The sequence below is a fragment of the Porites lutea genome, chromosome 6 (genome assembly GCF_958299795.1).
Source record: "Porites lutea chromosome 6, jaPorLute2.1, whole genome shotgun sequence".
NCBI classification, from domain to species: domain Eukaryota; kingdom Metazoa; phylum Cnidaria; class Anthozoa; order Scleractinia; family Poritidae; genus Porites; species Porites lutea.
The window spans coordinates 8057436-8072578 of NC_133206.1; the positions used below are offsets into that span (position 1 = coordinate 8057436).

Consider the following 15143-nt stretch of genomic DNA (forward strand, 5'->3'; position numbering starts at 1 on the left):
TATTAACAATGTGGACTTTGGAATTGGAACTTAAAGACACGTCTACATCATCTACTGAAGTGTGATACCTCGACACGAATATCAAGACTGGCGACATAAATACACCTTTCCTCATCAGCATCTACGATGAGAGCGATGACTTTGCATTCCGGATTGTCAATTTTCCTCATATGGACAGCAACATCCCCGCCAAAAAAAAAATCCAGCTTACGGTGTTTATGTATCTCAACCGGTGAGATATGCTAGAATTTGCATGTCCAAAGTTGACTTCATAAATAGACTCCGCGGACTTTCATTACGTCTCAGACATCAAGGCTTTGAAACCAATCTACTTCAGAAGTCATTTAATAAATTCTTCAATCGCCATGGTCTTATCGTCAAGAAGTATGGTGCATCCCTGTGGGAGATGAGATTAGCAATCCAGGCTTGAATTGCACCATCGTATCCTTACATCACTTATTTATTACTTAGATTTGTCTTTCAGTTGTATATTGGTACGTGTGCGCAGACAGTTTTATTTTGTGCGCGTGCATTATTTATTTATTTAATTGACGTGTTCATTTAGTCCGTTAAATAACGTCTTAATTTTACTTTGCGTTATTTTCCTCACTTATATGTGTTGTCCGTAACCGTGCTCACATTGTGGGTGGCTCTTCCTAAAAACGTTATGCAATTGATATAGGATTTAATGGAGCCGAAACCAATTGTGAAATTGCACACATTTTAGGCATCCTACCGATGAACAGTTACGACACGTAGATGTATTTTTTAACAACTACCATAATTTGCAGTCTGTCCACTTTGAATAGTTCAACATCCTCAGAAAGGCTTGAGATTTCTGGACATTACTTGGTGCCGGGGCTCTTGGATGGATCTCACTTTGCCTTCTGTGGATCCTATACCATCTCTGTTTAAAGAAACACACTTCTTCAGCTTAAAGGATTTGTGTCACAAAATTCATCGAACATTGGGAACTGCCACCAAACAGAGTAAAACTTAAAAATAACTGATCAAGAAATGAAAGGAAGGTATAAATAACACAGCAAATACAAAAAGGGAAGGGATGGACAAACTTGAAGAAGAGTGAAATGGATTGTAATTGTACATTTTTGTTGTTTGTAATGTGAACGCTTTCAGTCAGCCCATCAAAAACCAAGCAATTCATGGACTTAAAAATAACTTACAACCTATGAAATCGGTAAACAGTATAAAAGTAGACCATGAGGTAAATTAATGAAATTTTTTATTCACAATGAAACTAGGACGTCATCGACTTTAATGTATCCCGCTTCATACCAACGAGATTCCACTTCGAAAATAGATTGCTCTCACCCCTACCTTACGACTTGCATAACGTTACTAGTGCTTCGTTTGCTCTAGTTGGTGGGATATTTCGCCCGTGTTTACGTTCATAGTCTAAGGATGAAACGCAGGATACATTCTTTCAAGCCGCTCAAATAGCTTCAAATGGTGCTAAACACCGTAACAAGACTGAAAAATTAGCCTGTTCTATTCTGGTGGTGTGGATGTATTTTGAGTGATTCTATGCACTCTCTGTTTTTATGTTTTTATACAGTAAGGTACCTGGTCCTCTTTACATAGTAAAAGTGTGTTTCCTAAGAAGCCTTTGGCTAATAGGCTCCTGGTCTCCTTTTCCTTTAGTAGGAGGTCTAATGTTAATAGTTATATGGCTTAGTCTAGGAAAGGAACTTCGTCTGTAAAGTTTCCCTTGTTTCGGCATCATGTTCCCAAAGGCCGCTATGATACCTTCTTTTGCGAGAACCATTGGAACTACAGACGCTACATAGCAAATGGTGTCTCAAGGTATTCCATAGGAAACCTGTTATCTATTCACCGGCACATGCTGTTGGGGGTAATACATTACACACAATCGAGAAATCGAGGTCCATTTTGATAGCTGTCATGAAGATTGTCTTATTTCCATATTGCGAGTTAATTCTGTGACGATAATCTCTTGATCTCTTATCGTATACTTATAGGCATATATATTCCGTCACTCTGTTTGGCACGAACAAATGAGATCTTTGTCTTCGCTTGCCGTTGAACTGCCTTCTGAAAATCTGTTGTTATTGTCAGTAGTACTTGTCGTGCTAGTTCTGCAACTGTCGTCTTCAATAACAGCTTTACTAAGGATTCCTGCTAACTTGGACTCCCATGTGGATCTATCGGTTCTCCGAGTAAAGTCTATGTAACTCCTATCTAGTATTGGAGCTGGTAGTCTCTCAATGCCTGCATTGTCGAATTTAATCACTATTAAGCAGTCGTCCCTGTTAGTCATGAGTCTTGTCATGGCGTGTTTTAATTCAAAGTCACAGGTATTACTGCTCACAAAATGGCTTGATACGACAGCGATAATCTTGAAACTGTTGTACACGCTTTCTACGATACTTTCTGCAAAGACCCTGCCAGGTAAAAAGTCCTTCCAGTGGATGCAACATCTGAAACCATAGCTTTCAAGCGTTGGAACAAGGGTTGTATCGACCCATTGTGAATCAACCATACTGTAGATTATAAAAGCGTGGTATTTGAAACCTGTGGAATAAAAAGAGTGATTGAATTACCAACATAAACGAAGAAAAAAAAGTTACATAGAAAGGTTGTATTGGACAAGACTGCTTGCCCGTCCGTGATTTATGGTGTAACACCAATCACTGGGGAAAACACTTGCACTTACAGTACACTCATGTTAAACTGTTAAAGCGTTGTTGTTGGTTTTCACATGACGTCACTAAGATTCAAACAACAAAACTATCGATCCTACTGAGATATTACTTTCATGGTGTATTAGAGCGGCTGAAAACTAATTTTCATACAAATTTTCGCTTCAAAACGGATTTTAATTTTGTAATAGAGTACCCTTGAATTTTTAGGCTTTTGCGTGACGGCATTTACATGACGGCCGAGAGTGCTGTCATGTAGGTTAAAAAAGTGACGTATTTCGGGGAATTTTGCTATCTAAACAGTTTATGGATTAGAAAAAGTATTACTTTAATGTTTATGAGTTCCTCGAGGAATAAATACACGCCTTTGTACCAAAACTCGGTAACAGAAGTTTTTGTTGGTTTCCGTCCGCCATGTTGGTGCCCATCCAGGTGGGCACCAGCATGGCGTCTCCATACAAATCTCTATAAATTTGGGCAAACCATTTCTTCGGATATCTCGTATACGGGAAATTCTTCTGGCCTGAATCTTGGCGAGGAATTTGGTATATTTACCTCCTTTCATTTCCCAGATTCCGGACATTATCGATTGAACGGTTTTGATTTTTATTTTGATCTATTTTGAATGGCGTGACACTGAAAACCAGCAATAGCAGCGCGTTAAAAAAAGAACAACAACGACGACGACTAATCTAGACAAGCACAAAAATAAATTACAATACTGCAATTTCTTGGTTGAAAAAAGGAAAAATTTTTAATATAATGTGGTAATTTGAGAACCCATAAAATAAAAATAAATTAATGAAAATTAATGATCTAGATCTTAAGAAGTTAGGGAATCGTTCACGCGGGGAGCGGGTGGCACAGCAATAAAAGCTTTGAGCGAGTGGCGAAGCCGAGAGTCGAGTGTTGTTGGGGAGAAAGGGAAAATAATGCTTAAGGAAAAATTGTGGGGCAAACAATGGGGAATATTGAGGGCGGTGCGAAAGAGGTGGAATCCAGAAGCTAAGGCATTAGGGGTTCTGCCGTTTCGAAGAGGAAGCTACCAATCCTCAAATACAGCATTTTTGAATATACTCCTGTAGAAACCGATGCACATTCCGGTGACTTTTGATATCTATGATGTCAAGGTTCACTTCTTTGATGGAAGGTTAAATATTTGACGGTATCTCGGCTTTGGCCAAAGAAAGTGGTGATGGGATGGAAAATAACGAGGTCATATTGCTAAATTATTGGTGATTTTTGTCCCTGATGCAACTCCTTTAAACCCTTACTTACGTTGTGGCCCTTCACAAGGCGTTTCCTTCAAAGTTTGTCTATTCCACCGTCGATAAAAAAATATCACTGCCACTACAATTAAGACACCAGCCACGCCTCCGACAGACAAAAACACAGTTTTAACGATGTCGTGTTTTACCCCTGTGGATAAAAAGGAAAATTTTCAATTTCCAAAACAATTATCTGAAAGGGGTTTTCATTCTTAATGTGAATTTGGTATGAACTTTCACGTAAACCAATTCAAAAAGAATAAGGGCCTCCTAAAGAGAGGTTAAGTGCCATTTTCCCAGCCTAACTTTTGTTTATATCTCTGTGTTTCCTTCTGAAAGTTAGAGTGCCTAGAATCTCATTTTCCTTGTTTCATATGTACGAGATCGACGCCACTTAATTTTATTGATATGATAAACCCGCGTGATCAATTTTAAACGTATCTGAGCCCTCTACTAATTTAAAGGCGATGTGTAGCAAGATATGAACTTTGAAAAGCTGCTTTTAAGGCTAACTAGTTTCTAGTCCGTTTTTCAGTCTTCTTCGGTATATTCCTTTCTTTTGCATTTTACTGGGTTTTCAATGTTTTAGTACTGGTTCCTGATTTATGTGTCTCGCTCAATGTTATGGTCAGTTCCAAGTGGCTAGCCCGTTCTGATTAAATGCCTTTAGTCATTTCTCCTTTAACCCTATTCAGAACGGGCTTTTTAAAGATTTCTAGGGGCGGGGGGCGTCTGAGCCTCTCTCCATAATTTTTAAACTTCTCCTGATACAGCCACTAAATTTACACAAAATGATATCATTATTTTCAGTATCCAAGTACAGTTTAACTTGCACTTCTTATCCTTGACAAAAGTAGTGAAATAATGATGATATCATTTCTAATAAATCCGCATATCCGTCATCTTGGATGTGTCATTTTGAACCGATTTAAATGTATCGCGATGTATTTATGTTGCTTAAAATCCTTAAATCAAGGCACGTGAGAAAAATAAAACCCCGACGTTTGTATCAACGGATGTTTTAGAAGCAAAAGAAATCTGACTTCCTGAGCAATAAAATTCCATGCGAAATAAACAACGTTGAACTGAACTCAATATATGTCATTTAATACATATATATATTTTTTTCAAATTACGATCTTAAAAGCCTGGATAACATTCAGTTAAAATAAATTTGGGAAAATGTTTGCATATCCAATTTATTGTCTCGCATTTAGTCAATAAATTTATCAATCCTTTATCATTAACTTATCATAGCGTTCGTTAGAATACTTACCAGCTGAATTTGTAGATACCCTTACAGTGGTCACTATAAAACATTATCAGAAATAGTTCAAATTACTACCTTTAAAGGCTGGATGACATCCAGTTATAATAAATTTGAAAAACTAGTGCTAAAAAAGTGTAAGTTAATATCTCAATCAGGAAATCTAAAAATATAGCTCCTTCTTTTTTGGGAAAAGGAAGATTTTGCAGTACACGGCGGTCGAAAGAAGGTTGACATGGCAACGTCAATGTTGAAGTACACATTACGACGACTTGATGATAATGGTAGTCTTTACACTAGAGCCTAAATAAGCTAAGAAATATTTCAAGACAAGTAAATTTTAAATTCTCCAAGTAAAAGAAAGCTTCAAACAGAAACCTATCTTTTTTACTTCATGTTTACTTAAGCCTATTTTCCCACGTAACATAATTAAGATTGATTGACATGCTTCGCCCTTCTCAAAGCTTAGAAACCGCAAGTTTGCTAAGTTCCCAGATGAGTGGAAAATATATTTTAGAAATTTCACCGAGTTTGGCGCTCGTGAGTTTAGAAGCTGGTCAACTTTAAGTTAGGGGTAGGCCTCAAAGTCCCCCAACCCAAGTCTAAATAGGGTTAACGATATCATTTCCCCACTGTCCAGATATTGAGAACTGTGCAAAGAGAAGTGAGCGGGACTGGACTCCAGTCTGGGTTAACAAAAAATCAAGTTGTTCAAGACGTGACGTTTGGAACAACTTGGTTTTTGTTAACCCAGACTGTTCCACATCAAAAGGTTTATCAATCCCTTATTATATAATCGTGTGTCATACGAAGTTTGCAAGAAAACTTACCAGTTTGCTCTGTGGACACCGATGGAGTCACTATTAAAAAAAGAAGGAGATAGACCCGTTTCAATCAGTGGAGTGAAATTGGTGAAAGCGTTTTCATATCTAATTTCTTTTTTCCCATTTACAAAAAATATTATTTTTGCATGTAGTTAATTGTTTCAGATTTGACTTATCTAGTTAAAAAAATGAACTTATGTAATCATAATAAACTTCCGGGGACGCGCAACCCGTTCCGCCTCCTAGAAAAACGCTTTTAAGCTCGCGTCAACGGAAAACGATCTCGTTTTCCTACAGCCACTACTACCTCTGTAAAGATTTCGTTCATTTATCCAATCATTGATCCTTTTGAATGCCAATTGCCAAACAACGTTGTCCTAATGAGGATGTTTTTTTGTAGGACCATTCTGATTCTAACTCTGTGGTAGGGAAGGGGCAGAGTTATAGAAAATGGAGGTTAAAAATGAGTAGATTGTGAAGGGATAGTACAAGTTTCGTAGTATATACCTGTAGGTCCACATGGCTTCGATGGAAAAATGTATCTCAACTCGGCTACTTCAAATCTCGGACGAGGATATGCCGTTACCTTAAAAAGGATGAAATGAAAAAGCCAATTCATTTGTCAACAGACCACCCAGCTCTCATATTGTTGAAAACCCTCTTCCATTATGCGTCTTGCACTTGTACATAATCACATGTCCATTAAAGGGGCTGTGTCACGGCTGCCTAGCTCATCTGTGTATTTAAGCAATAGACCACACTTTCTATGGGTTTACTGGCGTGATAACAACGCGGGATGTTGGGAGAACACGAGAAAAGCTTATAAATCGCCAGCCGAAGGCGAGTGATTTACAAGCTTTTTGAGTGTTCTCCCAACATCCATATTAGCAGTTAGGTGTGTGATTTCCATGAATACAACAGAAAAGGAATGTTTTGAATTTGTTTCGCGTAAAAGCCTTTCTGATAGTCTGAATGGCCATTAACAAGTTTAGTTTGTAAAAAAAAGTTTATTTTAAATATTTATGTAACAGTTTATTTTGTGTAAGGGCCTGTTTACATGGAGGTGCAGGACCCCAGGTAGGTTTGGTAACATGTGGCGGGTCACCCTACCATAATGTGAACTTGGTCAAATTAAAATGAGAGATTATATGGACAACCGGGTTACCCCACCTAAGCGGTTTGCCTCACCTACCTGGGGTCCCCCCACGGCCATGTTAACAGGCCCTAACTCTGGCAGATATATTTACGTTACTTTATGTCACTTACATTGACAGATATTGATGAGCATGGATGTTTCCAGCCACTAGAAGAGTCCACAATGAAGTGCGTTTGGTTCTTAGCAAGAAAAATTAAAAGACAGATTATAAAGATTTGTTAGTGGGCCATCGCAGCTTAATCAAAAATAAAACACAAACAGTGCCTATTTTCTTAATCTTTTTTCCAGCCCCCGTATCAATTTTGTATAAATAGTTTTGTCACAATATTTCTGTAACGGTCGCTTTGGGTCAAATTGAAAATGAACTAGCATAGGAAACGTCAAGTTTATATAAAATTGTGGAAGTTCAGAATGATTATCACCGCTTTTCAAGAGAATTCAGGGATGTACCTTTCACGGCTGTCGTTTGTAACACCTGTCATGGCGGAGCTAACTCAGTGTTGTGGTGCCTTGCTGCATGTACCGATATAGATTATGTTAAAGCAAAAGCAATAATGGAGCCAGACAGTAGAATCTCCTGAAGAGACTCCCAAGTGACCATTGGAGTCACGTGACTGGCGTAAGGACCTTCTTTCATACGAACCTTTGCTTTGCGGTCAATCCCTCTACCATGTCAACAAAAACCCGCAGCGTGGTTTGATATAATGCTTGGTTCCTGGTGTTTGTTTGTCTTGTTACTTGCTGTTTTTTTGGTTTTGTGTTGTTTGTTTGCATGTTTGTTTTTGCTTTTGTTTTTTTTTTGCCTGTGTTGCTGTGCTGGCACATTTAGCAAGAACCGTGTGTTGAAAGCTGTCGACGTATTATTAGAGAGCTCACACTACCCTATTTTTCAGTAAGATCGCTTACTAAAACGGGCAGCCATTTTGGTTTGATTGTAAGTGTAATCTGGGAAAAGAGTATCATATCTACTCTATATCAACAGGCCCCGACGCCCACCCCCTTGGTGCATATTAAACCAACATGGCCGCCCGTTACAGCAAGCTCTCGATCTCGTCCATTTCACGGTAAAAGGGAAACTGCAAACAGTCTAACTAGTGGCTTTTCCTTCCAAGCCAGATAATGAAATAATTTGGCCGGCACGTTAACATATTAAATCCCTTTTCTTGACACTTATATTGATATAGTTATACCTTTGGTAAAAGGAAACATCTCATGCGAGGGGAAGAACCCTGTGCACGGATGTCACCGATGAAGAGGGAAATCATGTAACCCTTCCACGTGACCGTGGGATCTGTAGGATGGAAATTGAAAATGCTGAGTAAGATTTTTGCGATAACTATCACTAGATATTTAACAATTATTCCTCGAGCCCGAATGGGCTCTGAGTAAATAGCCCATGAGGCTCAAGGCCGAAGGTCGAATAGGCTATTGACTCAGAGGCCATGAGGGCGAGAGTAATAATTATTTGTAATATTAGTAAAATTCAACTAGTTGGTCAAAAATATCGAGACGAAACAACTTTAGCTAGCAAAACACGATGCAAAAGCCATTGTTTTGCGGCCCTTTTCGCTACTAGTGGGCTATATCCTATAGCCTAGTAGTAGCTCAACCAATCAGAACGCAGCATTGATAATAGACCACTAGTTGAATTTTACTAAAAAAAATACCATGCCATACTTCCCAGACCGTTGGAGGACAGAAAATGTGGTAGCATAACATTTTGAACAGGGTGAAGTTCAGGGAAAATCATGCTGGCCATTAGCCTAGATTTCTGTCCCTAGTGTATCACTAATTCGATTCCTTTTGTTCTTTATTGTAGAACCATCGAAAGACTTATTGATGGATAGGTTTGACCACATCTTGGCTCAACTGTCACTCGTATGGTACTTCATGGTAGGGAAGGAGATGGGGGAAATTTGGAAATTTAAAATGGATGGATACTGGAGGCAAAAAAGGTACAAAACATTTGTGGCACTTTTTTGCCTCCAGTTTCCATCATGGCTTTTTGACTGACATATCTCCAAATGTTGGCTATTGTAATAACAGTCTGAGTCAATCATACCTGTTAATGGCGACCACGATATGTTCACATAGGAAGTGGTGTTACTATGTCCTAAAAAAGGCTTTGCTTTAATCTTATCTGGGTACCACACAAGCTTCCCATATTCGTTGTTGCATTCTAGACAGACGGAATTGAGGTTGTATCAGTTAAATTAAGGAGGTCACTGAGTAACTTCCCTTACCGCTTTTTTAACACAAGCAGTGTTTCAACGGCATAATTGTTTGGAAAACTTATCTTCTGTAAAAGAACTGTTTCAACGCAGTGTTTTACACTAACCATTGAAGACGGGAAGAGGCCATTTACTTTGCAACAGGTCGGAGGGAACATTATAGAGAAACATTATACTATACGCCCTATTCAGACATTTAAGCGATGTCCACACTGATACGGGATCGCTTTTCGTGCCGGCGCAAATGCTATCCGGTATAACATGAACGTAACTTTAGAAAGGGTCATCTTACATCTATTTTTTTTGATGTAGTCGTAAAAATAAATGAAAAGAAATTATCGTATTTAGTTCGGAAAGCATATTTAAGTTGCGGTATAATGTTTTGAAGAAATAGTTCGTACGGTTTGTTTGACCTTTTGAAGGCGCTGCAAAGGAAAATAGATACATATATTAACGATAATGAACATAACGATGAAGAAGGAAGGAAGGAACCAGCAAAACTCTGAAATCATTTACCAAAAGCTATAGTTCTTACGGTTTGTTTTACCTTTGGTCTTAGGAGGTTTTGCAGGCGCTGCAAAGGAAAATAGATACATATATTAACGATAACGAACAAGCCGTATTAAAAGAAAAAAAAGGAGCGCATTGTTATGAAGAAAGTACCAAGAATGTCTTTAAGTATCCGCGTCTCGAAATAAACTTTGTAATAAACGGGAATGAATTTAAATTTAAATTTGCGTGCATATTTGAGCGTCGGGAAAATCTTGTTTCAAATTTCACCTTACTCCATTCAAGTTGATTTGCGAGATGGACTGAAGCGATAGGTGGGAAAACACATAAGGTGTCATAAGGAAGCTACAACGTAAAAATTTAAAAGAAAAAAAAAAAACGTATTCAAGTTTTTTAAATGATGGGAAAAAAAGAAAAGAAAATTCAAAAGCCCATTCAGTCGCATAACGATGAAGAAAGAAAGAAGGAACCAGCAAAACTCTGAAATCATTTACCAAAAGCTATCCATGCCTTTCTCTTGGTATTTTAAGTTTCCTATAAACAACAATGCTATGGTGTTTGCTTAAATTAGCTCCTTGTTCCGTGGGATGCCTGTGGCACTCCCACGGTAAAAATCCGGTTCGGTTGTACCCAAAATTGCAAAGCCAGCCAATAGGATTGCCTAAAATCTTTATCGATTATCTCTTCTTCCAAGCCGACCAATCAGATTGTACAAAATCTGTATCGATTTTTAATCGATTTGCTTCCTCTGAAGAACTTTGAAATCAGAACGTTCCTTGCCAAATTTGTCGCCCTTGAGTTTTCCCATTCTCGTGGTTTAGGATGGCTTGTTAACCAGCGAAATCCTTCAGGATACTGGCAAGTCACGAAAGGCGACCTAAGCCAAGTTATTTCTTCCCTTCATGATTCTTTTTTGCTTAGGCATAGCTTTTTCATAAGGTTTTAGTAACGTCTGGTTGCGGGCCATGATTTCCGATAGATTTTTCTATTCGGACTTCGCCAGTTTTTGCCGAGCATAGCTAGAGTTCAGTTTTTTTTTTTCTTATCGAAAAAACCTTGACGATGGGAGGTTAAATCGCGTAAATTTCAACTCGTACCCTTGACGATTGGCGGTGAAATCGCAAAAATATTGTCCTCGTCGATCGACGACTCGCTCTTGGCATGGATTGGACTTCTGGATGGGACACGGATCAGGACCTTAGCAAACTTATTATACCTCGGAATCAGGGATAATCATTGGAACTGTGTTAACTTTGAGACCTTGGAAACACATTGCAATTAATTTTTAACCGTATCAAGAGCATCTTGGAATATTAAACATTCATCTTGGATTAAAACATTGGCACTTTATCGAACTTTGTAACCCTGGGTTCGACCGTGGATATTAAAAAAGGCAAGCGGATGTTTTGTTTTGTTTTGTTCCATTAACTTAAAACTAGAGAAAATAGGGAAAATAGTAGAGAAATAGTACCCTGCCACGCAGGCTACTATAAATTCAGTGATGAGCACATTAATCCAACCCATACAGGTAACCTACTCATCGATGCTCATCACATGACACATCTTTCCGATTTCCCTAATTTTTCCAAATTCAGATAGAGCGCCATTATGCATCCATAGACCAACGCATCCCACGGAAACGACTTTAGGCGTCTTGTTGAAAAAAATTCGAATGCAGAATTAATGTTTAAAATAACTTAAAATGCTACACTTACGGAGTTTTGGTGGCAACATCCTTTGAGCATCTGAAATGTCTGCACGATATGGGAGGGCAAGAATCTAAACATACAGAAGGAAATACAAGTTATTTGGCATAGCTTTAGTCCCTGTTCATGGTCATTAACACTTGTCACAAGTGAAATGAAAATCGCCTACTTGTTATTGCAATGTGATATAAACAAGTAGCCAATTTTCATATCAAGTACACTTGATATACTTACGTTTACGAAAATAGCGTCTGGATATTGGTAGCCAAATGAAGAGATATTTACTCTGAGAAATGTTTGGTTCTACAAGAAATAAAAAACAACGTCATACGTTTTGAAATGTGCCTTTTCTTGGCCAAGAAAACAATTGAAGAAGAAGATTTTCTTCCTAAGTTAATTTGACCTTAAATGTGAAAATGAATGTTTTTCTGTTGCTGCCCGTTTGGAAGCGGTTATTCTACAACGCTAAGCAACAGTTGAACAGAGGCAACTTGCAAGTAGCGGAGATCCGTGAGTAAGAAAATTTGGTAACCTATGCATCCGAGAAAATTTGATAGCCACGTGACCGTACGCCCGCCAACCCGACCGACCGACCGTCCGTCCGCACCACGGGCATACCAATGTAAAATAACTCAATCAACATACAGGTATGGCAACTTGAGGTTATTTTGGCGGGAAATCGCATAGCCATCGGCGTCTTGTGTAAGGCAGAGACAACTAAAGATCGAGTCAATAAAAACGAAAACGGAAAGCGGAAATTGTTTCTGTTTAAGTGTTGTCAAAGTATAAGCTTAGGTCAATTGTCATGTCTACAAATTTGAAATACAGAGAAAGAGAGAGACAGAAAAAGGACAACAAAGGCAACAGGCCAGAGAAGCTCAACGAGAAAAAGAGCGACAGACAGCTAGAGAGAGCGATAAAAGGCCAAACGAGACATTTTTTTGTTGGAAGAACAACATAAAAATTTTGTAACGGCGGTGGGAAATTAGGAAATGCTAGCGGCCACCAAGGTGAAAATAAGCGCCAGTGACAAAAGATGAACAAGAACACGTACGACATTTCCTCCATAAAACGTGTGACCAGGAAGTTTCTGGAAGTTTCATGTTGTTAGTCGTGCAAAACAAATTACTAATTAGACCTACTGTTTTTTTTTTCACCGGTCTTGTTTCCCACCGCTTAGCATTATTATATATTTTGTTTCAGCAAACTATGAATATTATAGAGAGCTAATTAGCCCTGGCTAGGTCTGTATTACGGAAGGCAATGACACGTTTCCAGTCTTACGGGTACAATTGACAAAAAAAACGACTGGTTATTAAAAAGAATCCGAGGCTTGCTGAGAGACGCTTTATGTTAGACCTCCCAGTCACCCCGTTTTAGATATAACTGAGCCGTTTAAGTAGATATGGATAGATATATATTTTTTTATTATTCCAGCCTGTGCTATATGCCTTCTCGAATTTTCTGCAGTAAACAGTGTTGAAATAATAATTCAGTTAGTATGGTTTTCGTTTGAGTGTCGTAAAACCAAAACCAAAGTAATTACTCTGGCCAATCACATAGGACACAGACAATACATTGAACCAATCAAAACTCGAAGTAATTACATGTGGCTGACGCAAAGCGCGGGAAAATGCATGCGAGCGCGTCACAATTGGCTTTGGTTTTACTTCTGATTGGATGAAAAGGTGGCGCGAATCTTTTAAGCCAATCGCATCGTGCAGAAAGTGCAAAACCAATTACTTTTCGACACTCAAATGAAAACCGCTCTAATTATTAATAATTATGAGGCAAATAAAAACGGCTAGACGCCGTTTTAATAACTGTCTTTATTTGACCTTGCAAAGAGTTTGACTTATTGTAGTCGACGCTAGAGTGGCGTAGTAACACATCCATTCTTACCGTTGGAAAAACAAAACAGTTTGTAGGGACCGGATTTCCATCCTTTAACGATATGATAACCATACGAACCAAGATGCCAGTCCGGATTCCAATGGTGTCTAAACATTAAATATAAAATCAAAAAAGGGCCAAGTTAATCAACTTGTAGTGAAATATCAGTTTAATTGATCCTTTACTTTGGTGGCCTGAGGGTAAAACTAGAACTAAAGAGCTTAATCGCAAATTCTACCAGTCATGTAGAAGAAGGTGCAGACAATCAGTCAGCTAGTTTTATTGTAATTTTTGGACTAAGGAAAACTTATAATCTATCTGACTAATATTTCATTATTATTACATATTATCCAGAAGTAAAATAATAATATAATCTGAATAAAAATGATGATAATAATAATAATAATGATAATAATAAATAATGATGATGATGATGATGATGATGATGATGATGATGATGATGATGATGATGATGATGATAATAATAATAATAATAATAATCGACCAATCTTTATTCTCCTAAGTAAAAAGCCATATCTTAAGTTGCATCAGCAGTTGGGAATCTAAAAATACAGAAGACATACTGTATAATTTAAATTAAAATCCTATTTACAATTAATTCGCTTAAAAAAAAAGAAAAAACTATTCATTCAAAAACACTATTTACAATTTCTGTCGATTTAAAAAGCACTTAATTTAGCTTAAAAAAAGTTAATTTAACTAAGAAAAATTTTTTCGAATTCAAAAACATTTCATTTCAATAAAAAAAAACTGTCAACCTCTAAAATTCAAAAGTTTCTTTCAACTGCTAAAAAACAAAAAAAAATAGTAATAATAATAATGAAATAAAAAGATATATGATAATAATAATAATAATATATAATAATAATAATAATAATAATAATAATAATAATAATAATAATAACTATAATAATGATATCCTTAAGTTGCCATTTAATTAGATACGTCGACTTATAAAGGTCCCAGAGTAGACCTAATAAGACTCTAATATCCTCCATTCTCCATTAAGGTCTTAGTTTAATGATACTACATCTAACTAGCTTGCGGAATGAGTTTTGCTGTAAGTTTTTTGTTAAGAAAATGATAATTGGTGTTGTGCTCGGAAAGTCGGAAACCACACTTGTTACTCTTTAATTTAGGCATTGAAAGTATAATGGAAAAGGGTTGGTTATCGTAATACGTGACAACGGCGTAACCGTGATTTCATGTGGTTACAAGGGCTTTCTAAGTTGGTCATTCTTCGCTTTGCGGTGTGTTGATGAGAGTCAAGTAGGAATCTTAGTTTATATTTTACTTTTAATTATTAAAATTGTAGTTAAATAACTTTTCAAAAGGGCATCTGCAAATAAGGAAAGTCTTACCGTTCATGGAACTCCAAGACATATTCACGTACCAGGAGCTTGAGTTTTCATACTGTCCAAAGCTTGCAAAAATCCTACTAGGAGTCCAGTCTAAAACTGATTGGTCTTGCGTGGAATCTGGACAGTCTAACATGTTAAAATGTTACTATGAGTTCGCTATGAGCTTATATATTGGGGCTAAGGGCGTTTAAGATCACTAAGAAAATAGTGAACAATAATTCTCTC

At 37.5% G+C, this 15143-nt stretch overlaps 1 protein-coding gene across 1 annotated transcript; it reads right to left on the reverse strand.

Annotated features, from left to right (window-relative positions):
- Positions 1 to 1226: 1226 nt before the first annotated feature.
- Positions 1227 to 15068, reverse strand: LOC140941841 (uncharacterized). The gene is made up of 11 exons (XM_073390847.1): positions 14919 to 15068; positions 13546 to 13643; positions 11878 to 11946; positions 11653 to 11716; positions 9975 to 10001; positions 9259 to 9402; positions 8387 to 8487; positions 7307 to 7375; positions 6548 to 6626; positions 3960 to 4100; positions 1227 to 2553 (listed from the first exon to the last, which is right to left on the reverse strand). Exons 1-11 carry the CDS (start codon positions 15049 to 15051, stop codon positions 2015 to 2017), a joined length of 1464 nt encoding a protein of 487 aa, XP_073246948.1. The 5' UTR covers positions 15052 to 15068; the 3' UTR covers positions 1227 to 2014.
- Between the last annotated feature and the right edge of the window lie 75 nt (positions 15069 to 15143).